The 19,626-nt window shown below is 46.0% G+C and overlaps 1 protein-coding gene across 5 annotated transcripts in view; it reads left to right on the forward strand.

The window, feature by feature from the left end:
* Positions 1-19,626, forward strand: part of NRF1 (nuclear respiratory factor 1) — a 126,703-nt gene that overhangs the window by 41,912 nt on the left and 65,165 nt on the right. For all 5 annotated transcript variants that reach the window (XM_050936886.1, XM_050936887.1, XM_050936888.1 and 2 more), the window contains exons 3-5: positions 6,643-6,757; positions 8,567-8,693; positions 10,664-10,804. In XM_050936886.1, the coding sequence (XP_050792843.1) occupies positions 6,643-6,757; positions 8,567-8,693; positions 10,664-10,804 (383 nt within the window). The remainder of the gene's footprint in view (positions 1-6,642; positions 6,758-8,566; positions 8,694-10,663; positions 10,805-19,626) is intronic.

A 19,626-nucleotide genomic window follows, 5' to 3' on the forward strand; every position in this document is an offset into this window, starting at 1 on the left:
GAAATCATGGAATGGTCCTAACCCTATTGGGGTCAAACATAGCAGCAGATAACCAACTGCAGACTGGCCTAACATCATTTTGATACCAAAGTAAAACCTTGGCGTACAATTGCTGAACAAAAGGCAACCTGTGAAGCTGTGGATGTTTACTGAATTTTGTTAGTATCACCTGCAGTGCCATGCAGTAAGTGTATGTCCATGTGGTATGAAATGTAAATGTGTTGAACGCTAAGGCCTTGCCCTGAAGAGCTTACAACCTAAAGCAGGGATTGGCAAGCTTCGGCATGCAACCCACCAGGGTAAGCCCCCTGGCGGGGCAGGCCGATTTGTTTACCTGCCGCGTCTGCAGGTTCAGTTGATCGTGGCTCCCACTGGCCATGGTTCACCGTTCCAGGCCAATGGGGGCTGCAAGAAGCTGCAGCCACTCTTTGTCCTGGAGCCACAAAGCATTGGGGCTGGCCAAAAAACAAGAATTCCATTTTGCAAAAAAAGATAAAATAAAAAAAATTGAGGTTTTGACATTTGTTTTTGTTCTGTGTTGAAATGAAACTCAGACCTTTCCTGAAAAAACAAGAGAGAGAGCGTGCAACCAACCAACTCTAGACTCGCCAATAGGAAGATCAAAGCTCTGACTGGTTTGAACCTGAGAAACCCTCCTGATGAAATTATCCTCAAAAAACTGGTCACCAGCTCTGCAGAGAGCATCCCTTTTTCTTAGGAGAAGGCATTAAGGGCAATCAAATGCCTGGATTCTGGTTTCTTCAGGGTTCATCTGTACCTCCTGCTCCTTCCTCTCTGGAAGTCAGTATTCTTTGTGTCACCACAGTGTCTTTCACACCACCACCCAATTCTGGGATTGCAGATTGAGGCTGCTGACTAAGAGGTGGCTGAAACCAAATTCCTCATTTTTTACACCTAAATACTCTCCTTCCTTCCCTCATTCACAGTTTAGTTCAACTCTCACCTACATCCCAGACCTTTCAGCATTCTTCTACTCCGCAGTGATGCACTCCATTTTTAGCTTCTCCATTTCCTCTCTCCAGGCCTTTTTCGATTCCATTCTTCCCTTAGACTGGAAGCTCTTTGGGGCAGGGGTTGTCACTTACTATATGTTTGTACAGTGCCTAGCACAATGGAGCTATGACCTGGTTGAGGCCTCTAGGTGATCCTGGAGCACCTACCACTGTGGATTCCTGGGCCATGACTGGGGCTCCAAGGTGCTATGGATAATACAGATAAAAAACTAGTAGTACAAATACTAAGTAATGTCGTGTCTGGTGCATGGCGTTACTTCCTAATTCCGGTTAGCAAAGTCACCATTAGATCCCTCCTAACATCTCACTTCTCCTTCAGTGTCCTCAGGCTGCGAGTTCACAGTAACAACAATTCAAAACCAAACAAATGAAAAAAAAACCAAATTCTTCCTCCTGGGTTTCTCAGTGTTCCATCCTTTGCAGAGGTTTTAATTAAGTGCATCCTATAAAATTCTGGGACTGGCCACCAGAGGGCAGCCTAGCAATAAGAATTGATAGACGGTGAAGAGGCTGCTGTGTTTCTGATCTCCAGCCCTGTCTCTCTATTGAAATTAAGAGTAATAATGAATTTAGAATAGAATTGGAATGGCACACAGCTTGCTAAAGTTGTCTTTGTTCCTTCTGTTTAATTTTTGCCTTCCCTCACTCACCAGATTACCCTAACACCACACAACTGATGCCTACCCTGCTATAGGTTGGTGTTATCAGGTGATGTCATATGAAATTCAGCAGGCTGGGAATCCAGTCTGCAATGTCTTGTGGGTCTTGTATGTAATCTGACATCTTCCACTACAAAGGCTATGTATTGCTCTGGTTCCGCTTGTGGAGGAGCTGGGCTGGATTTTTTTTTGTCTTAGTTAATGTGACTACCCAATTAACCAGCAACAGCAGACCTCCTCAGGAGTGCTCATCATCCCCTCCATAATTTTCCCGTTCTTCACAGGCTCGTCAGGGATGAGAAGCAATATCTGAGATTTGAATTTTGTTCTTCCCATTAAATGCACATTGCATTAGTCCTGGGTCACCAATAATATGACACTTAATATGTCTGTAGCAATTAACGTTCAAAGAGTTATATAAACGTAAGCTAATTGACTTTTGCAACAGCCTTGCAAAACCAGTTATGAAGTACAGGTCTGTTGCATCTTAGGCACATTTAACATGCACGATTTCAGCTTTACGCGGTCTGCAAAACCAAGCAAAAAAACAGAAAAAAAACCAAAACAATTTAAATACTGTTTCTGTAGTGCAGGCGATTCCGACCGCCATTACACTCAATGTAATTTTGACTATACGTGATTTTCACTTTACGTGCTGACTGCGGGACATAGCCCCAGCGTAAGATGAGACAGACCTGTATTTCCATTTTGCATATGGGGAAACTGAGGGGCAGAGATTGTAGCTTGCTCAAGAGTCAAATAGCAAGTCATTGATGGAGCCAGAATTAGAGCCCAGGGCTTCCTAACTCCAAACCCCTGTCCTCATTCCTCCAGACTATTAACAAAAACTGAGAAAACAGCCCCGTCACTCAGTTCAGCATGCAGAACGTCGAGCTGCTTGCTGCAGGAAATCTGGGTTTAAAGTTTGCAAATGAAAGTTTTAATTTTAACTCTGCATTTTGGTGCTTCCCTGCTGCTCAGCAGATCACTATTACTGGGGCATTACTGTGGCCTGGCAAGTGGAGGGCACGGAGCCGGAGAGCGTAAAGCAACACCCATCCTGCAGTGATGGTGGTGCTGCATCAGAAGATTTTCACTGTTCATAATTTTTCACCAGGAATGCTTAAAGCAACTTCACCAGCTGTTTATTTTAAAGGGGATATGCCAAATAGGTTAGCAATAGCCTTGTGCAGAACAGTGGTAACTGCATCACCCATACAGTAATACTTAGCCCTGCCATGAGTGCAGGGGACTAGACTAGAAGACCTCTCAAGGTTCCTTCCAGTCCTATGATTCTGTGTCTCTGACTTTTTTTTTTTTTTTTTTTTTACATTTTATTTTATAATTGCAGTGATCTTAGGGCAGGGCATTTCCTGGTGTTAATGACCACTGCTTGTACGTCAAGCTTTTAACTTCCCTCCCTCAGTGGGTCGTTAATCCCTAAGGGATGCTCTGCACCTTGATCATTATAGCTTATGTGAGTCAGCGGGATTTGCGTACATTTCGGTACAGTAGAACTCCAGAGTTCGGAACACCTGGTAACTGAAACATTTGTAACTCTGAACAAAATGTTGTTCTGGTTCTTCCAAACGTTTACAACTGAACATTGACTTAATTCAGCTTTGAAACTTTCCTATGCAGAAGAAAAATGCTGCTTTTAACTATCTTAATTTAAATGAAACAGGCACAGAAACACTTTCCTTACCTTGTCAAATCATTTTTTTAAACTGTTCCCTTAATTTTTTTAGTAGTTTAACACAGTATTGTCCTGTATTGGGTGGGAGGGTGTGAGTGTGTGTGTGTGTGTGCACGCGTGCGTGTGCTGCTGCATGATTGCATACTTTTGGTTCCAAAATAGATGTGTGACCAGTCAGTTCGTAACTCTGAGGTTCTACTGTACTTGCAGCAGCCAAATACAGGTGCATGTGGCATGACTCCCTTGAGCCCACTCCTTAGTCACAGAGAAAGCTAATGACCTGGATTTAAATTGTAGAAGTTAGATAGAAAATCCCTTTTGTGTTGACCAGTTCATTTCTTCCTTAGCCCCGGTGCAGGATTGTTCCTGGCTAGAGTATGTTCTTCATTACTGTGGGTCTTTTGTAGGGGTCCTCCTAGGTTTTACTCTGTTTAAATTCTCTTGAGAGCTTAAAAATATCCTTATTGAGTCAGACCAATGATCCATCTAGCTTAGTATCCTGTCTTCTGACAGTGGCCGGTGTCAGATGCCACAGAGGGAATGAGTAGAACAGGCAATCATTGAGTGATCCATCCCCTGTTGTCCTGTCCCAGCTTCTGGCAGTCAGAAACTTAGGGACACCCAGAACATGGGGTTGCATCCCTGACTTATCTTGGCTAATAGCCATTGATGGACCTATCCTCCATGAATTTATCTAGTTCTTTTTTTAACATAATTATATTTCAGCCTTCACAACATCCTCTGGTAATGAGTTCCACAGGTTGAGTTGTTTGAAGAAGTACTTCATTTTGTTTGTTTTAAACCTGCCTATTAATTTCATTGGTGATCTCTGGTTCTTGTGTTGTGTGAAGGGTTAATAACACTTCTCTATTCACTTTTTCCACACTAGTCATGATTTTAGAGACCTCTATCATATTTTCCTTTAGTCATCTCTTTTCTCAGCTCAACCGTCACTGTTTTTTAAATCTCTATTCATATGGAAGTTGTTCCATACCTCAGTCATTTTTATTGTCCTTCTCTCTACTTTTTCCAATTCTAATTTATCTTTTGTGAGATGGGGCAACCAAAACTGCACACAATACTCAAGTTGCAGGTGTACCATGGATTTATTTAGTGACATTATGATATTTTCTGTCTTTTATATTCTTTTCCTAATGGTTCCTAACAGTCCGTTAGCTTTTTGATTGCCATTGCACATTGAGCGGATGTTTTCAGAGAACTATCCATGATGACTCAGATCTTTCTTGATCAGTAACAGCTAATCCTCATCATTTTCTATGTATAGTTGGGATTATGTTTTCCAATGTGCATTACTTTGCATTTGTCAACATTGAATTTCAGCTGCCATTTTGTTGCCCGGTCACCAAGTTGAATGAGATCCTGTTGTAACTCTTTGCGACCAGCTTTTGGACTTAATTATTTTGAGTTCTTTACTATTGCTGGCAAACTTTGCCACCTGCCTGTTTAGCCCTTTTTCCAGATCATTTATGAATATGTTGAACAGCACCGGTCCCAGTATAGATCCTTGAGGGACCGTGCTGTTTACCTCTCTCCATTCTGAAAACTGACCATTTATCCTAACCCTTTGTTTCCTATTTTTTCATCCATCAGTTTTTTGATCCGTGAAGGGCCTTCACTCTTATCCTATGACTGCTTACTATGCTTAAGAGGCTTTGGTGTGGGACCCTATCAAAAGGGTTTCTGAAAGTCCAAGTACACTATATCCACTGGATCACCATTGTCCATATGTTTGTTGATCCCCTCAATGAAATCTAATAGATTGGTGAGGCATGATTTCCCTTTACAAAGGCTATGTTGACTCTTCCCCAACCATATTGTGTTCATTGATGTGTCTGATAATTCTGTTCTTTACTGTATTTCAACCAATTTGCCTGGTACTGAAGTTAGGCTTACCAGTCTGTAATTGCCAGGGTCACGTATGGAGCCTTTTAAAAAAATTGGCATTACAGTAGCTATCCTCCAGTCATCTGGTACAGAGGTTGATTTAAGCCATTGGTTACATACCACAGATAGTAGTTCTGCAATTTCATATTTAAGTTCCGTCAGAACTCTTGGGTGAATATCATCTGGTCCTGGTGACTTGTTTGCCGCGGAAATATGTGGAATTTGCATTTTTTACAGAGAATCTTTAGCTTTACATTTTTTAAAAAAATAAGAATATATATTAACTAAATCTTACTGAAAGTTAGGATGATCATATTTCCCAAATTGAAAACAGGACACCATGCCGGGCTGGCCCGAGCCACCAACGCCAACAGCCTGAGCCCCATCACCTGGCATTACCTCCACTCTCCCCTTCTCCTCCTCGAACATTCCTCTGAGCCCCTGTAGGGGGGGCATGTCCCACTTTTTTTTGGCAAAACTGGGCATTTGTCCCATTTGCAAACAGGACAAATGCCCAGTTTTGCCAAGAAAGTTGGGACTTTCAGGACAGGGCTTAAAAAGGGGACTGTCCCAGCCAAAATAGTATGTATGGTCACCCTAGTTCAATTGATACCTATATATATTGTGGCTAGGGAAATGAACGTTCAGCATTTCATTTTAATTATGGGAAAACATGGATTTGGATTTTGCTTTTTATTGGAGAATTTTGGGGTTTTTCTATCATGGAAAACTAGAATCCCTGCTTATTACTGTTTAATTTATCAGTTTTCCCCCCAAACCTCCTCCAGGGACATTTAAATCTGGGACAGTTCCTCAGGTTAGTCACCTAAGAAGATTGGCTCAGGTGTGGGAATCTCCTCTATATTCTTTGCAGTGAAGACAGATGCAAAGAATTCATTTAGCTTCTCCACAATGGCCTAGTCTTCTTTGAGTGTTCCTTTAGCACCTTGATTGTCCAGTGGCCCCACTGACTGCAGCACTTGGGTTATTTCTGTAGTTGGGGGAAGACTACAAACAATCCTGAATAGTAATTATATAATTGGGAGGAGACATCTGTGAAATGAAATATGCAATGTTCACCTGATGCCTAACGTTAGGCCTACCAACCTGGACAGAGTTTCTTGAAATACCCATCTGATAGCTGCAGGGAAAGAAATTTCAGTGTTTGGGGACAGTTTTGCAAAGAATTTTGGTTACATTGGTCCAGATTAGGGTAAAAGCCCCATTATTTATTTATTTGTATTACCAGAGCCCTTCAGAACCTATTCCAGTTGGCATAATGGTCACTTCTCTGTCTTGATCAGTTAATAGATTGTGTGCTGATTCACCATTTGTGGTTTGGTTCCAGGCCCGGTGGGAATGGCAGCAGCTGCCGCCGTGGCAACAGGTAAAAAACGAAAGCGACCTCACGTGTTTGAGTCCAACCCATCGATCCGCAAGAGGCAGCAGACACGTTTATTACGGTAAGGACCCTCTGCTGCAGCTGCCTGTGGCTTCTGCAAGCTACCAGCCATGTCCATTTTTGTTTGTGCCTTTCCAAAACCCATTTGTTGTTGAGAGATCAGGGACTGACCACGTGTTGCTCAGCTGAGGGCATCTTTGGCAATTTGCATGGAACCTGAGGGCTGCATTTAATTTGCAAAAATGGATCAGATTGCAGCTGTTCTCTGCTTTAATATGGTAGTGTGAGCCACAGAGACTGGAGTCACCATTCTGATAGTATTCGCTATTTATTTCTATTCTTGCCTAATCACAAATTTAGTCCACGTCATCCTAATTACCGTCTTGCTTTTTTTCGTATGAATTCTTAACTACTGTTAAAACCATTATCTTGAGAACCATTGGAGCTGCAGTATCCCAACTCTGGAATGGTATAAACCTTTTCACCACCATCGTGAGGGATGCATCTTTATTCAGTATTTTTATTGTATTATTGAATGAGGCCGCTTATAAGTCCTCCCAATAGTCCCACAAGGTGGAAATGAGCTAACACTTGTCCCTGCACGCCCTCTTCTAGCAAAGCTGAGGTGACACATAGCAGAATGCATCACATAGTGGGTATTTTCAATAAAAATGTTCTGATCAAAGCCTCATCTATAGGGGCTTCAGCCCTTTCTTCCCTTTTCTGCCACAAATGACTCGAGTAAAACACTGACAAAGCATGTCAGTTTCATTCATTCAGTCAGTTTGACAATCAGAAGAATTTTGCCATTTTGTCAGCATAGTTAAATAGTAAATATTTGTCTGTTTAAATCAGTGTGCTAGCCAGAAAGGAGCTGGTGTAATGTCTCTGACACTGGAGCATCTATATGGTGTCACAGCTGTACATACACTGCCGAAGAGGGCTCAGAAATGCCCATTTGCATTGATAACCTTAATGTCGCATAAAGTGGCAACTTACATGGTGAGAACTGCTCCTCCTCTCCTATATAAACTTTCTACAATCCGCTCTAGCAAAGTCACTGCCATTTTCTTGTCAGTTCTCTCACATCATTTAAATGTTAATGTAAGGAAAGAAGTGGTAAGTATGAGTGGTTCCCCATAGAAGGACCAGCCCAAAGGGACTCATTGATGTAACAGGTGGCTGAATATACACATTTCCTTTGGCCAGCTGTTGCAGCGTCTCTGTTTCTTGCTTACCACACTTGAGTTATGGTTTTGTACAGGATTGAAGTACCAGTAAATCATTCAGCATTGTTGTGGGATTCTTTGTCTGTAAAACATTTCAAAGTCCTCTGCCTATAGATTCTGTATTGTTAGTAGTCAGTGGATGACAGTACGTTGTTCCACCCTCTTTGTTAACTGATCATCCACAGGCGTCAGAAAATTAATTTCTTTCCAATGTTGCAAAATTGGTCAAGTGCTTCATGGAGGTTTTCTTGACATCGGGTGCTGGAGACAAGATCCCAGACATGATGGGCCCAGTGGTTTGATCTGATGTGACGTATCCTCTGTGCCCTTAACTTCACTGCTGAGAGAGAAACATTCATTTCTTTCCTCTCTACTTCACTTTACTTTTCTTTTTCCTGAACAGATTTCTTTGTGAAAAGTAGAAACGCCATAACTGAGCTATAGTCTGGCAAAAGGGACTATAGCAGGCCCGTGGGAGCAAAGAGGTGTTTGTGGGGCCACTGTTACTCACCAGGATTTCCTTTCACACCTGCTTTTGGAATGGGCAGTGTCGAGAGGAGGAATTGTAATCTGAAGGGCAGTGGCTGGAATGGCCCTTACTTTTCTCTCCCCCCTCCCCGTGTTTTCTTGCCCTGTTTCAGGAAGCTGCGTGCCACGCTAGATGAATATACCACCAGAGTGGGGCAGCAGGCCATTGTTCTTTGCATATCCCCCTCCAAACCCAATCCTGTTTTTAAAGTGTTTGGTGCTGCACCATTGGAGAATGTGGTAAGTCTCCCTGGGAAGGGGAAAAGGACCTAAGATGAGTTGTTTGCTCTCTGTGCATGTTTCATCTTGGCTTATAATGCTTCTAAGAGCCTGTGAGTGGTGTCAGCTTCAGGTTTGAAAAACACACACGCCTGGAGCCACAAGATCAAATCCTAGCATGGTGACTAATCTCCCGAATGCGAGGCTTTCAGATAAGGCCTTAATACTGAGGTTCCACCTGCACTGTTTAGAGATGCTAAATGTTCCCTGTCACTTCTCATAAAAGAGGAGTGTAGCTTAGTGTTCTCGACCAAAATTTCCCCTTTCTCCATTTCTATGCTGTGAGCTGATTGTGCATCTGGATGCTGCCTTCACGCTAGAGATGGCTGCATTCAGTGCTGTTCTGTCTGCCATGTGGAGTACTTTGCCTGGGGAGCTGTGGAATGAGATCAAGGCTTAGAGCCTGTATTGCTCGCACCAGTGAGCTTCAGGCAAGGCTGGGGTAAGGTTGGAAGGATCTGACAGCTATTCATGGTAGTACTGTCTTGAATGGCCAGGTGCATGGTGGGAGGAGGGAAGGGATTTAGTAGGACTTCTGGGACCACAGATATGCGTGTTGTTACCTTGCTCTCATTTAGCTGTGCTTACGGGATGTTACTTACAACTTTGGTTCCCAACCACTGGTATATGTAGCAGTTCTGGGACTTCAAACTTTAGCCACTGGTGCTTGGGCTGGCCACCAGCCTCTCAGCCAGTAGTCTCCCCTGCAGCTTCGCTCCAACCTGAGAGAGAAATGTGCAGTTCTGCCTCTGTGCTGAGCTACAGACATCACCAAATCTCCTGCCCTATTTGCTGCGACATGCTATATCTTACAGTGCAGCTTGGGCTGTTCCAGACCTTACTCTTGTCGGATCTGGGGTTTGAAGCAACTCAGGCTTCCCTGTGGCCTAGGTTAGAGAAGTGTGTCCAGTTCAACAGGAGGCAAGCAGTGCTGGTGCACCTGAGGCTGGACGTGCAGTTCATGTAGATGCCTGCAGTGGGAGGGTGGGGCCTAAGGGAATTGCTGGCTGGTACTGCTGAGGTCTCAGTCTGGCAACCCAGTAGTTACCTGGAATAGTTGGAGACCATTGATTTCCAGGACAGTCAGGAAGGACTGGACTCTGCTGGTAAGTGGAAAGGGTTTAAAATTGTCTCGGCTGTCAGTGATTCCAGCTAGCCTCGAGTGAGCTTCCTTGAGCCTTGCAGGAAATGAGGGGATCACAGAGTGTGGGGGAGTCAGGGCCCTGCACCCTCACTTCCTGCCATTCACCGTGACTCTCGGCCAGTCAGTAAAACAGGTTTATTAGACGACAGGAACGGAGTCCCAAGCAGGGCTTGTAGGTACAACCAGGACCCCTCTACCGGGTCCCTCTGGGGGGCAAGGAGCTTAGACCCCAGACTTGGGGTTCCCTGCGTCTTCCCAGCCAACCCCAAACTGAAACCCCCTCCCGCCGACTCACTCCCCTCCCCCCAGCTCCTCCTCCAGCCCTTGTCCATTTTCCGGGGCAAAGGTGTCACCTGGCCCCACCCCCCTTCTGGCTCAGGTTACAGGCTCAGGTATCGTCCCTCAAATAAAGTCACCCCCTGATCTCCCATCCCCAGTGCAGACAGTCCCAGTAAAACTGGGCGACATTCCCAGGTCAATCCGCCCCGCTCCCTATTGCGTCACAGAGGGGATCATTCTGTTTCCAACAGCACCGTTGTTTCCAAACTTTTATTACAAGCATTCTAATGCTCCTTCTTGGCGGTGTTACTTGGAGTTTCATCATTTCTCTTCCATGCAGCCCTTTGGGGCCAGTGGGTATTTTTACCTACCAGCTGTGGCATTGTTTGCTCACTCAGTTCTGCAGTGTCTTGGGGAAGAGTGAACAGCCCCTCCTCCGGTTACCTAGCACCCTTGCCTCTCTTGTTGCTCTTTACCTTGTTTACCTGAGCCTAATGATTCCCCACAGGTGCGCAAGTACAAGAGCATGATCCTGGAAGACCTGGAGTCAGCACTAGCGGAGCATGCACCTGCTCCACAAGAGGTTAACTCCGAGCTGCCACCCCTAACCATCGACGGAATTCCTGTCTCTGTGGACAAGATGACCCAGGTAAGCAGCCAAGGAAGGTGGAAACTTGGAAGAAGAAACGAAGCGGAGTTTTAAAGCCTGTTGATTTTGTAGTGGAGTGTGTGCCTGCGTCCTAAGGGACACTTAACCCCATCTCTCTGGTGGGACCATAGTGGGCCAGGTAATAGATGTGAATATTTATCACTGGTGCTTCTTTCCATGTGACATTGTAGAAATCCTAGTGAGGGCTAGAGCACACATTGCTGGGACTCCTTCTCCACCTTTCCCCATGGTGATCATCGTCATTGTGCTCCATCAGAGCTGTCAGTCCTGCACCTTGGAATGGTTTATAGCCACTGGTATCGGGAAGGTGGCTTATTACTTGTCAGTAGAAACCCTTTTTAGTTTCTCCCCCTTGTGCCTTGGTTTTTCTCCTCTCTCCCTTCCTCGCTGATGCTGTGGGTGGAAGCAGAAGGAAACCCACCGATAGTTATGCTCCAGGGCAAACCCCACCCTCCCACCTCAGGGACAGGGGCGAGCTGCTAATACCTGGTGGTTACAGTGAGTCATCTGCCTTAGGGGTGGGAGGACTCCTCATCCTCTCACGACCCAGTCCTCGTCTGAGCAATGTTGCATTGGTGGCCCCATCTCTGGGAGGAAAGGGGAGGGGGTTCTGAAGGAAACGTCCCTTGAGTGGAGAAGGATCAATAGTCTTGTATGTAAATCTCCTCTCTTCCCTGGTGGTGGCAGAGACAGGAGAGGAGGGAAGGATGCGAGGAACACTGTGTAAAGGAGCTAAGTAAAAGGCTCTGTACATGCTCATCCAGGCAGATCTATCAAAACAAATCACAAATGCCCAGACCCAGCTCTGCACTGGGAGGCAGAAACTCAGAGAGGAACAAGGCTGAGTGAGACCTGGGGTGAGGGTGGTCAGCAAGTTAGATATGAGTTTATAGCATGGTAGGTCAGCAGAAGGTCAAGGTGCTTCGGGAGAAGAGTTATTGACGCAGAGAGTGGTTGGAGCAGTGAAGAGGAGGGTTTTCATCTCAACAGTGGTGACATTGTGAGGAAGGGACAGAGAAGAAATTGGTGCTAGTGGACCAGAGGGAAGGGAGATTAGAGAGAGATGAGGTTGGCTTCTGAGATTGACTGGAGGAAATGCAGGATTTGCAGCTATTGCAGTGTGGTAGAAATTTCAAGAAGCTTCCCCTCTTTTTGCTGCAGGATGTAGGCAGATATATAAAAATAGCAAAAAGAACAGGAGTCCTTGTGGCACCTTAGAGACTAACAAATTTATTTGAGCATAAGCTTTCGTGGGCTACAGCCCACTTCATCGGATGCATAGACTGGAACATACAGTAAGAAGATATTTATACATACAGAGAACATGAAAAGATGGAAGTACCCATACCAACTGTAAGAGGCTAATTAATTAAGAGAAGCTATTATAAAAATAGCTGCTATTAAAAAGAAGAATTTTTGTCCAGTCAACTCGATGGCTGTTAGTGTTGCATTTCATCATTGAAACAATATAAAAATGTCTTAACTTTCATTCTAGTAAACCCCTCACATGGATTTTCTACACGGAAAGTATTTAATTTTTATGCTAGTGTTGGAAATGAGAGCAACACTTCAACATCAAGAGTTGTTTGTTTTACCCCCAGCTCTCCAAACATGGTTAGACAAACTCATCTCTTTAATCTGTACGTTTTATTTTAAAAAAACTTCTTGCGTTAAATCTAAAATATAAGCAGTTCTGTTTCCTCTAGGTGTGAAGTGGCCTTGGCCATCAGCTGTTAAGAAAATTCTGTGGTTTTGAAACAATTATTCTGCGCACAAATCTGGCCTAGGAAGGTGGCTGTGGGGCGTTGACTGCTCTGGGTTGCCATGTGTGAGATGTGACTTTGATTTCTGGTTCTTTGTGCTTACTCTTCTGGCCCAGGACTTATTCACTGCTAAGAGGAAGGTGGCACCTTGAGTCCTTCTTCAAAAGCTCCTTTGACTGATCTGTTAGCACAGTTGATGGTTTCCTAAATCAGATCAGGGCCACCCAGAGGATTCAGGGGGCGTGGGATCTTCGGTGGCGAGGGGCCCCTGCCGCCGAATTGCTGCTGAAGACCCGGCACTGCGGCAGGGTGGTCCTTCTGCCCCAGAACCCGCCGCCGTGGGTCTTCGGTGCACTTCGGTGGTGGGTCCCGGAGGGGAAGGACCCCTGCCGCCAAATTGTTGTGGAAGATGCTCCAGGGGCCCGGGCCCCGCAAGAGTTTTCCGGGGCCCCGAGAGCAAGTGAAGGACCCCGCTTCAGAGGCCCTGAAAAACTCTCATGGGGGCTCCTGCGGGGCCCGGGTCAGATTGCCACACTTGCGCCCTCCCCTGCCCCCTGGGCGGCCCTGAATCAGATAGTTAGCTCTTGCTAACACCCTGCACAAGGGGGCCTAGATCCTAAACAGGGTTCAGTAGGCACTCACTGCTATTGCAATATGAATAATGAGGAGTACATATCCAGAGGGGATTGCTGGCTGCTCCAGTGCACTCTGCTTCTAACCTTCCATAATCTCTCTGCCCCTCCTCTTTCTATTAGTGGTGGAGCACTTGTACTCTGGCATTATCTATTGGAGCAGCATTCTCTGGCAATAAGTATGCAAACTGTTGATGCAACAGTAAAGTAACTTAGAAGGCATCTTATTTTGAGATTTCGTGTACCCATCAAGCTTAAGTAACTGCCTGATTAGGAATACCTTTCTTGCAGAAATGATACTTTTTGTTTAAACAACTTTATTGCAATGGTGTTGAATTTCTCCCAAACTGTAGACAGATGTAGCTCTTGCACTTGTACCCTCATCCCCATAGACTCGTAGAAGTGCCAGCCTGAAAGGGACCTTGAGAGGTCATCTTATTCAGGCCCCAGCACTCTCGGCAGGGCTAGGTAATCAATACCATTCTCTGTTTGTTGTGGGTAGTGCCCAGATCATCTGTCTGTGGACAGGTGGTCACATCAAAGCTCTTGTCTCTGCTTTCCCCTCTGTAAAATGAGGATGACTTCATAAACCAGGAATGGGCAACTTAAAGGAAGTAGAGGGCCACACAATCCACTAAAACTCTTTGGCAGGCTAATGGGTAATTCAGGGGGAGTGTCAGGCCCTGCTTTGGGCATGTGACACAATGGTGGGGGGTGGGGGGGGTGAGGCCAGGGTGGGAAGGGTTGGAGAGCAAGCCCACCCTGCAGTCATCTCTCCGCAGCAGCTCCTATCCTGTGGTACTGTCCTGACTCCTTGCTCTGTCTCACTGGTTCTTAAAACTGTGCAGGTGAAACCCTCCCCCCATGATGCCCTGCCCCCTTCCTCTGGATCACCTGCCCTGAGCTGGGCTGTGGCAGGCTAAATAAAATGATCTGGTGGGCTGCCAGGTGCTCATCACTGTCATAAACATTTATAAAATACTTTGAGAGCCTTGGATGGGAGAGGGCCACACGAGGACAAAGTATTATTAAGTATTGCCAGGGCTACAAACTCTCCATGGGATCTGAAAATCCACCTGTGGTCTTTCTGCCTGTTAAAGTTACAAAAGATGCTCCATTTGGATCACAGCTGACCGTTTTGTTAATGAGGGAGTCTCCCTAGCTTATAGCTGTACAGGCCCTGCAGGGCTGAGAGAAGTAAACACTTCAGGAAAACCGGAGGTAGCACTTGGACACTGCAGGGAGCAGTGATGTTGGCTAGAATGGTGCCATGTTTTCAGAGTCACTTTTCTGACCCCAATGGCACTTTAAGAGTTATAAATAGGTCAATTTTAAAGCACGGCAGTTCTGCAGTGACCCACGTTCAGGGCTCCGCATCTCACTTGGGAGAGCGGAAGATACTACTAGCCCTAAATCAGTGCAGAGAATGAAGCATCTTGCATGGCTAGTGATGCCATCAAATGTTGTAGCAGAAATCTTGATCACCAGAATGCCCAGCTGAGCAGATATAAAGCTTTTCAGTTCACGGCTGATCATTTTTATATGGCTCAATATATTCTATCCCTGATGTTTGCCTTCATCAGCTAACAGGAGAATCTAGCCTTTTTCAGTTCTTGTTTGTGACTGGAGATTGCAGATCCTGGAGGAAAGCAGAAAAATTTAAAAATATTGGGCATCTCAATTAAGAGGCACGTCACTAGGAATGGAAAAATGAGGCTTTGGCTTTGAACAGCTGCAGGTCTCATTGGACAGGTGTTAGAAGCGTTAGGTTTAGCTCCCTGAAAAGGAGATGAAAATAATTCTCCTCCTTTTAATTGCCCTGTTTCTTTGGAGGTCTTGGGGGAAATAAAGCCTTCCGTAGGTTGAGTAAAGGTGTTTCCATGGATTTGCAGATGGAGAGCACTGCCCACCTGTGCTGCGTGTGAAAAAGGTATGCAGCGGGGTCTGTTTCTGAAGCCCTTACTCAGGGGAATCTCCCATTGTAGTCAATGGGCATTTTGACGAAGGACTTCAGAACAGCCCAGTCATGAGCTTGGTGGCTGGTAGCTTATCCATGTCTTTATCTGAACGCAGTGCGTGAACACGGAGTCATATTCTGCACTCTGCTCTGCATATATAAATCTCAGTGAAGTTGCTGCATGTTGCTTACACCTTCCTGAATGCAAAATTTGTCCCTTAACCTGACCTTTCTTTCTTTGTTTCAACGTCTGCATTTGACTTGGATGCAAAGATGACTCCACCCTACCCCAGTTCCCCTTAAAAAGGAAATTAAAAGGTGTTTGTTTCACTGATGTGGGTCAGCATCTAGGCACCAAACCAATTTACCATTAGGCACTGAACAGTTATTTTGGGGAAACTAAAGTTAGTCAGTCATGGTGAGTATACGATGGAGGAGGGTTGCAGCACACCTGTAACCGTGCATGCCAGCATTCAGAAAGCATCCTATCACTGGAGGCTCAGGGTTTGTTCTTGTACCTGGTTTGCAGCATCCTGATGCAATGAAGTTGCTATATGCAGCATTCAGAGGACTTCTAAACCTTGAGTGCTGCTACAGGTGGAATGGGATGTACAGTAGTGGGCTTTAAGGGACAGTGGTACTGTATGCTGTCCTGACTAGAGGGTGCACCACTCTTCAGGCTGTGCAAGAGCTCAGCAAATGAATTAACAATTCTGATTTCTTTATACGTTTCTATTTTTCACCTAACCAAGGTGTGTGAGGGGGAGTAAGAGTTAGAGTAAAGGCTCATGTAAAAGTAAAATGCAAGATTAAAGAATGGGTGAATGGGTGAGGTCAGTTAATCAGCGGATCTGGTTGAGCCTCTTCTGTATGGTGTGTTCTGCCATGTTCTGCCTACTCTCCTGTCCCCAATCTCTGCTCCTCAGCTCTGACCTATTGTACAATATTCCATGAGTTTCTCTGCTTTGAGTGCTCCTAGTGTTCCCAATGTACCTCTGTCTTTGGGTTGGAACAATATTATTAGATGGAGATTTCCCTTCGGTGGTGGGGGGTGCTAGCCTGCTGCATTTACCAGGCATTAAGGGTTTCATCCTGTCCGGTGCCAGGTACCTTCAGCTCCCATTGAGATCTGTGAGATCAGGCCCTGTCTCTCATTTTAGCTTCAACAAACGATTAAATTTGGCCCAACTTTTCTCCCAGTCTGGCCTGTCTGAAGGGCCAGCAGTGGTGGGGCCTGGAAAGGGGTTCCAGAGGGCAAAATGAGCTTTGTAAAAAGGCAATTCATGATGGTGAATTTGTTGCTACCTACCGTGGCCGATGTCCCATTTTTTAATCTGCTGCTGCACATAAAATATTATTTGATCATTCATTCTAAAATCCACTGCTGCAGAATGCAGCTTTCTCATCTGTTAGGAAGGATGGACACATGATCACAGAACCCCAGTGTTCTACTCTGGTTACTGCTTCATCTGCAATCACCTGCTTCATCATTTAGGTAGGATTCAAGAATACGAATTGTCTAGACTTGGCTTAATCCGCCTATGCCCCGTTGCAGCTGTTGCAGATGGCTGGTGTTCTCCCGAGGGGGAATTTCTGGGGGCCCTTGGAAGGCTGTTCTTCACAGAAGGTGCTCTGTTCTGGAAGCTGCTTCTCTTAGCAGGCTGTCAGAGTTCAGGCCTGGCTGTTATTAGATGCATCTTGCACTTTGCCCTGTTGCTTCTAGTGTTTCTGTGTCTCTGCAGTTGGGTGCATCTTGGTTTTTTGGAGGCTGAGGATAGTTAAGATCAGGATTAACTCATTATCTTTAAGGGTTCATCTTACTGTTTTTCCTTAGCTAAAGCACCTGGGGTCTTCTAAGGGCACCCAATAAACGTTTCTAACAATATCGTGTATAGACCTTGCATTGTAGCTCACGCAAGCTCTTTTCCAAGCTGAAGGACTGAGGAGATCGGAATGAATCTTTATTTTTATAAATGATTTGCCAGAGTTTCCCCTTTTTGTATGGGGTGGTGGGGTTGTGAGGGTGGGAGGGCTCCGAGTTCAACATACTGTGCTCATTGCCTCCCAGATGCCGCACACTTAGGCGATATGGGGCTCTGCATCTCAGAACTGTAGCCCATTTTAGGCTTTTTGTGAGCAGGTGGGATGAGGGGGGCAGGTCTTCTTGTGATGCCAATTAGAGAGGCCTTCGTGCTTGAGCAGGTTATAATGCCGTGCCGCTGCTGTTGATTGTTTCCCTGGCGGATTAGAGGCGAACCCTCCTTAACAAGTGCCTTGAGTAGCTTGAGTCTCTGAACTCCTGAGGATCAGTAATTAATCCATCTGGTAACAAGGAGCACAGCTTGCAGCGTGGAGTTCTGGGAAGGCACTTTTGACAACGAAATTCCATTCACGCTCATGATTTTTTAATAATTAGCATTTCTATAATGCTTCTTGCCCAAGCATCTCAGAGCACTTCACAGCGTGGACATTGTCCCTGTTTTATCAGTGGGGAAGCTGTGGCACAGAAAAGTTAGGCCACACAGCAAGCAGCGTTCTAGAGGGCAGAGCCAGGGGCGGGGGTGGGGAGGAGACCTGGGTATGTCTGCTACCGACTCCCCACATGACCTTGCACAAATCATTTAACCTCTCTGGGCCTCACTTTCCCCTTTTCTACCTTGGCGATCGTCACCTTGAGATGAAAGTAGCTATAGAAATGCGGATGGTATGTGTTGCCCTGGGCTTTATGCAGAATCTATGGGGAGGGCACTTCTTCGAGTGCTGGTCTAGAGGGATATTCGCTGTGGGCGCACGTGTGCCTGAGACCAGAAGATTCTTCATTAGCGATGTCTGTTGTTCTGCGCCTGCACAGCGTCGTGCTCCAAACTAAGCGCATACAGGGTGTCATGGACCGACCACCTCTCCAGTTCCATTCTACCACCGGTGGTCTGAGATGGAATTCCACAGTGCCTGCAGCTTGGCTGACCTTCCCGCCGTCTATTCGGGGATTATTGTAAATCGTTTTATTTTAGTGTCGTTAGTTTAGCAGTGTAGCTAGTTAGATTAAGGTTTGGGTTAGGAGGTGTTCCTCCTTCTTGCTCAACTGCACCATTTGGGGTACCCAATACGCCCCAAATCCTGGGCTTTAAATCCTACGTGTCCTATCCTTGGGTCTTCCTGGTCAGTGATCCCCACTCCTTCTGCCTGTATTGCCTTGGAGAATCTCATATTCCATCTGAGTGTGAAATTTGTCGTTCCTTCCCACCTTGTCCATGACAAGCTCAAGAATTTTGGCTTAGGAGGCATGTCTGGAGCTTTCCATGAGGCCACAGCTCGACCCAGGGGCTTCTGACCCCCGTGTACTTTGTCAAGATCCATCCACTAGCACTTTTCCGGACCCAGCACTTCCCAGATTGTAAAAGTCCAGATCTAAAGACTTTAGCAGGCATGGATGGGAAGAGGGTAAAGGAAAGCACCCTCATGAGAAGCGGGAGAAGTCTCCATCTAACCCCTCTAAGAACAGATCTGCCTACCCTACCCCCTCTAAGTCAGGCAAGACTCAGTGCCCCGGTACAGGTGTATCTGCATCTCCTGGGGTGTGTGTGCTCATATCAGCTGTACCGGGAGTCAGGCATGCCCACTGACTACTTCCTTAGTGAGAGGCAGGTCCAGCTCCATCATCAGTGAAGGAGAGGAGAGGGTGGTCACTTTCTGCACCAGTGACTCCATACCACAAGCAGAGAAGGAACTTAATGGTACCAACACCTACTTTCCATCCCAAGACTCTGCTGTTGGCTCCATCTATGCATAGAAGCTCTTCTGCTGGACCTACTCACTGGTCCCTTCCATTGTGGTATGAAGCTGCCAGCACTGACCGTGCACCACTCATGCATGCCATCCACCTGCAGTGGCACCACTAGACAGGCAGTTCTGTCGGCTTCGCCCATAAACTCCAATTACTCATATTTCTCTGGCAGGATTGATGCACCGGTCATTTTGACAGTCCAGAGATGCACCATTAGCCCTGATAGGGGTTCCAGAGCCTCATTTGTACTCTGTCATCTCCGCAAGACATATCATCATCCCTGGGACGAGTGACACCCTCCCCCATTGGGACCACTTCCATACCGATATGACCCCACACCATGTCCCTGTTGGGATTCTTGGGACCCTTACTTTAGACCCCCTGGCTCCAGGAGGTGGGAGCAAGAGTGCCAACAGAAATCACCTCGTGGGGAAAAGTATCAGCCCCTGGAGCATGGTAAGGATCAGGAACAGCCCAACCAGCAAGAACCCTCCCTTCCACCGGTGGCTCTTTCTTGTCTCCCAAGGAGGTGGTGGTGCCAGCTTCACCTTTGCTGCCTGAGGATTATAAACAGCTCCAGGACCTCCTGAGGAGGATTGTGGAGGCTTTACAGATCTCGCTGAAGGAAGTCTGGGACCCTACTTATAAGTTTCTGGATATCCTCT

Source organism: Gopherus flavomarginatus, chromosome 1 (assembly GCF_025201925.1).
Source record: "Gopherus flavomarginatus isolate rGopFla2 chromosome 1, rGopFla2.mat.asm, whole genome shotgun sequence".
In the NCBI taxonomy this organism is placed as follows: domain Eukaryota; kingdom Metazoa; phylum Chordata; order Testudines; family Testudinidae; genus Gopherus; species Gopherus flavomarginatus.